The following is a 7,148-nucleotide window of genomic DNA, read 5'->3' on the forward strand; positions in this document are numbered from 1 at the left end:
ATGGAGCTACCTGTCATGATCAAGTAGCTGATTACAATTGCCTTTGTGTAGAAGGTTACACTGGAAAGAACTGCTCCATTAACATAGACGATTGTAGCCCTGACCCATGTGAAAATGAAGCTACCTGTAATGATCAAGTAGCTGATTATAATTGCCTTTGTGTAGAAGGCTACACTGGAAAGAACTGCTCCATTGACATAGACGATTGTAGTCCTGACCCATGTGAAAATGGAGCTACCTGTAATGATCAAGTAGCTGATTATAATTGCCTTTGTGTAGAAGGCTACACTGGAAAGAACTGCTCCATTGACATAGACGATTGTAGTTCTGATCCATGTCAAAATGGAGCTACCTGTCATGATCAAGTAGCTGATTACAATTGCCTTTGTGTAGAAGGTTACACTGGAAAGAACTGCTCCATTAACATAGACGATTGTAGCCCTGACCCATGTGAAAATGGAGCTACCTGTAATGATCAAGTAGCTGATTATAATTGCCTTTGTGTAGAAGGCTACACTGGAAAGAACTGCTCCATTAACATAGACGATTGTAGCCCTGACCCATGTGAAAATGGAGCTACCTGTGATGATCAAGTAGCTGATTACAATTGTCTTTGTGTAGAAGGCTACACTGGAAAGAACTGCTCCATTAACATAGACGATTGTAGCCCTGACCCATGTGAAAATGGAGCTACCTGTAATGATCAAGTAGCTGATTATAATTGCCTTTGTGTAGAAGGCTACACTGGAAAGAACTGCTCCATTAACATAGACGATTGTAGTTCTGATCCATGTGAAAATGGAGCTACCTGTCATGATCAAGTAGCTGATTACAATTGCCTTTGTGTAGAAGGCTACACTGGAAAGAACTGCTCCATTGACATAGACGATTGTAGCCCTGACCCATGTGAAAATGGAGCTACCTGTAATGATCAAGTAGCTGATTACAATTGTCTTTGTGTAGAAGGCTACACTGGAAAGAACTGCTCCATTAACATAGACGATTGTAGCCCTGACCCATGTGAAAATGGAGCTACCTGTGATGATCAAGTAGCTGATTACAATTGTCTTTGTGTAGAAGGCTACACTGGAAAGAACTGCTCCATTAACATAGACGATTGTAGCCCTGACCTATGTGAAAATGGAGCTACCTGTAATGATCAAGTAGCTGATTACAATTGTCTTTGTGTAGAAGGCTACACTGGAAAGAACTGCTCCATTAACATAGACGATTGTAGCCCTGACCCATGTGAAAATGGAGCTACCTGTGATGATCAAGTAGCTGATTATAATTGCCTTTGTGTAGAAGGCTACACTGGAAAGAACTGCTCCATTAACATAGACGATTGTAGCCCTGACCCATGTGAAAATGGAGCTACCTGTGATGATCAAGTAGCTGATTACAATTGTCTTTGTGTAGAAGGCTACACTGGAAAGAACTGCTCCATTAACATAGACAATTGTAGCCCTGACCCATGTGAAAATGGAGCTGCCTGTAATGATCAAGTAGCTGATTATAATTGCCTTTGTGTAGAAGGCTACACTGGAAAGAACTGCTCCATTAACATAGACGATTGTAGCCCTGACCCATGTGAAAATGGAGCTACCTGTGATGATCAAGTAGCTGATTATAATTGCCTTTGTGTAGAAGGTTACACTGGAAAGAACTGCTCCATTAACATAGACGATTGTAGCCCTGACCCATGTGAAAATGGAGCTACCTGTAATGATCAAGTAGCTGATTATAATTGTCTTTGTGTAGAAGGTTACACTGGAAAGAACTGCTCCATTAACATAGACGATTGTAGCCCTGACCCATGTGAAAATGGAGCTACCTGTGATGATCAAGTAGCTGATTATAATTGCCTTTGTGTAGAAGGCTACACTGGAAAGAACTGCTCCATTAACATAGACGATTGTAGCCCTGACCCATGTGAAAATGGAGCTACCTGTAATGATCAAGTAGCTGATTACAATTGTCTTTGTGTAGAAGGCTACTCTGGAAAGAACTGCTCCATAGACATCAATGAATGTGATCCTGATCCATGTCAAAATGGAGCTACCTGTCATGATCAAGTAGCTGATTACAATTGTCTTTGTGTAGAAGGCTACACTGGAAAGAACTGCTCCATTAACATAGACGATTGTAGTCCTGACCCATGTCAAAATGGAGCTACCTGTGATGATCAAGTAGCTGATTACAGTTGCCTTTGTGTAGAAGGCTACACTGGAAAGAACTGCTCCATTAACATAGACGATTGTAGTCCTAATCCTTGTAAAAATGGTGGCGCCTGTAATGATCAAGTAGCTGATTACACTTGCGATTGTGTAGAAGGCTACACTGGAAAGAACTGCTCTGTTAACATAGATGATTGCAGTCCTGATCCTTGTAAATATGGAGCTACCTGTGATGATCAAGTAGCTGATTATAGTTGTCTTTGTGTAGAAGGCTACACTGGAAAGAACTGCTCCATTGACATAGACAATTGTAGTCCTGACCCATGTCAAAATGGAGCTACCTGTGATGATCAAGTAGCTGATTACAATTGCGATTGTGTAGAAGGCTACACTGGAAAGAACTGCTCTGTTAACATAGATGATTGCAGTCCTGATCCTTGTAAATATGGAGCTACCTGTGATGATCAAGTAGCTGATTATAGTTGTCATTGTGTAGAAGGCTACACTGGAAAGAACTGCTCCATTAACATAGATGATTGCAGTCCTGATCCTTGTAAAAATGGAGCTACCTGTAATGATAGAGTTGCTGATTATCAATGTGAGTGTCGAAGTGGATTTAGAGGCAAGAATTGTTCCGAGAATATTAATGATTGTGCTCCAGACCCTTGTGTTAAAGGTACATGTGTTGATGAAATAAATGATTACACTTGTATATGTGAAACTGGATATTATGGTAAGAACTGTTCCCTCACTATCACACCCTCTCCCTCTCCAACACAATGTACATTAAGTGGATGTGAGAACTGTGATGCTGTTAGAGAGGGATGCTGTAGAATTTGTTCAGCTGGTTATACTTTGAATGATAACTGCTTATGTGGTAAGTTTATATTATTGGTAATGAAAATATTAGCCTTTACATGTATGTTGTTATTCATTTCTCTAACTAGTCTATTATATTTATAATCAAGCCGTTTGTGTTTATTCTTTTAGTTGGAGAGAGGTCTCAAGGTGATTCCAGTCTTCCTTTGTGGGCAATTATTATCATAGCAGTAATTCCACTTCTGTTGATAATAATTGCTATTATAATCGTGTTGATTATTGTTGTCGCCATTAAAGCAAAGAAGCAAAGTGCTGCTTATAAATTTCGTAAGGATTTATTGTCTAAATTATTTGATTTTTTATAATGTTTTTTTTTCTGCAGCTCCAGTAGAGTCTATGAAAGTATCAAACCCTGCCTTCAAGTCAACTTTGTAATTATAGTATCAATTTACATAAATTACTTTTATTTTTATAGAGTTTTATGTATCAGTTATTTTTTCTTGTTGATTTATAGTAAATGTTAATTGTAACCAGAAGCCAATTTCTCTGTTTTTGCATTATGCTAAATTTAATTTATAAGATCAACTGTGAGTCGTGTAGTCTGTTATCAATGCTGAGGGATTAGTAATTCTAGTACTTAGGGAATAGAGCATCTTTGATTGTTGTACACACTTTAGTCGCCATATTCCCAGCTTGTATGCCACATCAGACAATTAATAATTCCCAATATAATTCATAACCTCACCCATTACTCAACAAGCTGTTATATACACAAGCAACTGATGCCTTTACATCACTTTGTTTATCATTAGCAGTAGCTGATCAGTAAATATGAAGTATTTTACTTTCCTTGCTGTCTTATCTCTACTGCATCTTCTGATAGCTGCTCAAGAGTGTCCTCTACCAAGCATAACTCAGATAGAGTCTGTATTGCCTCCTTTACTAGTCGTTTCTGATGGTAACCAGGTGTACTCTCCTAATGTAACTGAAGGATCAGTTCAATATGTCTGTCAAGCTCAAGGAAGCATGATTGATACTTATCAAGCCATAGCTCTTATAGCTACATTCACTCCTAACCCAGGAGAACCTGAACAAACCAGCATATTTGATATTGAGTGTAACAGTGGTACATGGAGTGGAAGGACTGGTAGTTTAGATCCTCCTCCTCCCAGTGTTGTTGGTGCTCCTACAAGAACTGATTGTTATCGGTGTAGGGAAGGTTTTGGTGGTGATACTAGATGTAGAGGTAAGCCAATTAGCAAATAGGAATTGTGGTAACTTGATATTATGCTTACAATGTACATGCATACACTGTACTATAATTTTATGTAAATCTAATTATAGTTGTGGTTTTACATGTGCTCTCCCTTCTAGAACCTTCTGTGGTTATTCTTATATATATTTCTTAGTGTGTGCATGCTCTTAGTAGTGATGGGCGATTCCAGAAATTTGCAATCGATTCCGATTCTGAATACTTTTGAGACTGGAATTGATGGAATCAAATACCGATTCTGAGTATTACATCTGCGCATGCGCAAAGCCACGTGTTATCAATTACAGCAATAAAAAATTAACTATTTTTAATATTAAAGGGTGTGGCTGGGTGTGGTTTAATTCGGAATCGTTTCAAATGATTCCTACTTCTCTTTCGATACGAGTACGATTCCATTCGGAATCGAAGGATCGAATACTCTGGACTCGGAATCGCCCATCACTAGCTCTTAGTCTTTTTACTAATTACTCTCCCGTGTGTTTCTCTCTCTCCTCTCTTCACTCTCCTTTTTATCATTATTTGTGTTGAGATTAATCCAATCAACATATCCATTTACAACAGGAATATAAAATGGTTTATTTTATTTAGCATGTGACTCTGCTTGTAATTCTGGACTGATGAGGTGTACTGGATCAGGCTCTGGTGTTTGTTGTTTATCATTTACTTCCACTGGTCAGTGTAGTGATACTGTTTCCTGTTCATCCTCTGGTATAAATTTCATTGCCAATGAAGATAACAATTACTTTTGCAGTAAGTTAATTTAAAATCTCTTAGGTATACTAAATTGTATGTTTAACTAATAGGTTGCATTGAAGGATACACAGGAAGTGATTGCTTAACTAATATCAATGACTGTGATCCTAACCCTTGTGACAATCAAAATGCATACTGCATAGATGAAGTTGCAAGTTATACTTGTGTCTGCTTAGATGGTTACACTGGGGTGAACTGTTCAATCAACATAGATGATTGTAGTCCTAATCCTTGTAAAAATGGTGGCGCCTGTAATGATCAAGTAGCTGACTACACTTGCAATTGTGTAGAAGGCTACACTGGAAAGAACTGCTCTAACATAGATGATTGCAGTCCTGATCCTTGTAAATATGGAGCTACCTGTGATGATCAAGTAGCTGATTATAATTGTCATTGTGTAAAAGGCTACACTGGAAAAAACTGCTCCATTGACATAGATGATTGCAGTCCTAATCTTTGTCAAAATGGAGCTACCTGTCATGATCAAGTAGCTGATTATAGTTGTCATTGTGTAGAAGGCTACACTGGAAAGAACTGCTCCATTAACATAGATGATTGCAGTCCTGATCCTTGTAAAAATGGAGCTACCTGTAATGATCAAGTAGCTGATTATCAATGTGAGTGTCGAAGTGGATTTAGAGGCAAGAATTGTTCCGAGAATATTAATGATTGTGCTCCAGATCCTTGTGTTAAAGGTACATGTGTTGATGAAATAAATGATTACACTTGTATATGCGAAAGTGGATATTATGGTAAGAACTGTTCCCTCACTATCACACCCTCTCCCTCTCCAACACAATGCACATTAAGTGGATGTGAGAACTGTGATGCTGTTAGAGAGGGATGCTGTAGAATCTGTTCAGCTGGTTACATTTTGAATGATAACTGCTTATGTGGTAAGCAAACTAATACATCCTGTGTGAGAATTTACATAAAATTTTTAGTTGGAAGGAATTTTCAGGAAAATTCTCAATTTCCAAGCTGGGCAATTTCTATCACTGTAATAATTCCTATTGTTATTGTTATTGCCTTGGCAGTTTTACTTATTGTTCTTTACATTGGAAAAGGAAATGAACTGTGTGGTATGTTAATTTTTTATTAATAGTTGTCATGATTATTTTATAAATTTTATAGCTCCTGGATCTAAAGAAGAAAAAGAAGTGATGTAAAAAAAAAGATCAATAATGTAATTTGATTGTACTGGATAGACTTAATCATTGTGTTTAGTGTTGTGATGTTTACTTCGTACTAATAATTATTGATTAATTAATTTTTATTCTGTATGTGGTTGATTAATTTTATTCTGTATGTGGGCGTGTCTTATTACACGCTCCGCTCCGCTGCTGTATATTTCCTAAAGTACCTGATGATGTTTGGTCTTAGAATTTTTCTTCTGTCTTTGGTGTTGGTGCAAAGAGTATCAGCTCAAGAATGTGCCATAGCTCTACCTAACCGGGATATAATAAGTGATGAACTCAGCAAACTTTTGTCTTCTACCAGTCGCATTTACTACATTAGTCTGCTAGATTTTCACTTCACATGCCAAGCTTCAGGAAAAGTTCAAGGGACTTACAGATCAGTCTCGTTATTAGCTAATTACACTACTTATGGGAATACTACTGTGAGGACAATTCATTTTGCCATTCAGTGTTCTGAGGACTCATGGAGCCATGATGAAGAAGCTCAATCATCAACATCATTGATGTACAGCACTGAATTGTTATCAGCTACAAAAAGAGATTGCCTTCGATGTAATGGTGACTTGATGAATATTTGTCAAGGTAATATCATAATAATTACAGTAACTAATACAGTAACTAATTACTAAAGTATCTGACTCTAATTGTATTTTCTGTGAGTGAGCATGATAGTAATCACTGTAATAACATTGTTTCCAGGTAAAATAAGACGAAACTGTACACATAAACATCTCCACCCACTTGAATAAGCAGCTTGCATGTTTGCTTTAGGCTTTAGCTATGACACCATTATAATACTAATTATCAATAAAATACTATTATTATCTGTGTAACATCTATGCAATGCAGTAACTACTAACAGCTATTAACCTTGTTATGATGTGCATATGGATTTCTATTGTACAAACTAAAGAGTTTATGCAATAG

The 7,148-nt window shown here is 37.4% G+C and overlaps 2 protein-coding genes across 2 annotated transcripts in view; both read left to right on the top strand.

The window, feature by feature from the left end:
* LOC100631526 (fibropellin-1) overlaps window positions 1-3,537 on the top strand; it is a 4,923-nt gene extending 1,386 nt beyond the window's left edge. The window contains exons 3-5 of the mRNA XM_019994733.1: window positions 7-3,054; window positions 3,168-3,323; window positions 3,379-3,537. Of these exons, the coding sequence (XP_019850292.1) occupies window positions 7-3,054; window positions 3,168-3,323; window positions 3,379-3,431 (3,257 nt within the window). The 3' untranslated portion in view covers window positions 3,432-3,537. The remainder of the gene's footprint in view (window positions 1-6; window positions 3,055-3,167; window positions 3,324-3,378) is intronic.
* Window positions 3,538-3,768: 231 nt separating this feature from the next.
* Window positions 3,769-6,402, top strand: LOC105312177 (fibropellin-1-like). Its single transcript, XM_019994681.1, has 5 exons — window positions 3,769-4,242; window positions 4,858-5,019; window positions 5,073-5,918; window positions 5,967-6,104; window positions 6,157-6,402. Exons 1-5 carry the CDS (start codon window positions 3,828-3,830, stop codon window positions 6,189-6,191), a joined length of 1,596 nt encoding a protein of 531 aa, XP_019850240.1. The 5' UTR covers window positions 3,769-3,827; the 3' UTR covers window positions 6,192-6,402.
* The last annotated feature ends 746 nt before the right edge of the window (window positions 6,403-7,148 follow it).

Source organism: Amphimedon queenslandica, unplaced genomic scaffold (assembly GCF_000090795.2).
Source record: "Amphimedon queenslandica unplaced genomic scaffold, v1.1 AMPQUscaffold_13467, whole genome shotgun sequence".
Lineage (NCBI taxonomy): Eukaryota > Metazoa > Porifera > Demospongiae > Haplosclerida > Niphatidae > Amphimedon > Amphimedon queenslandica.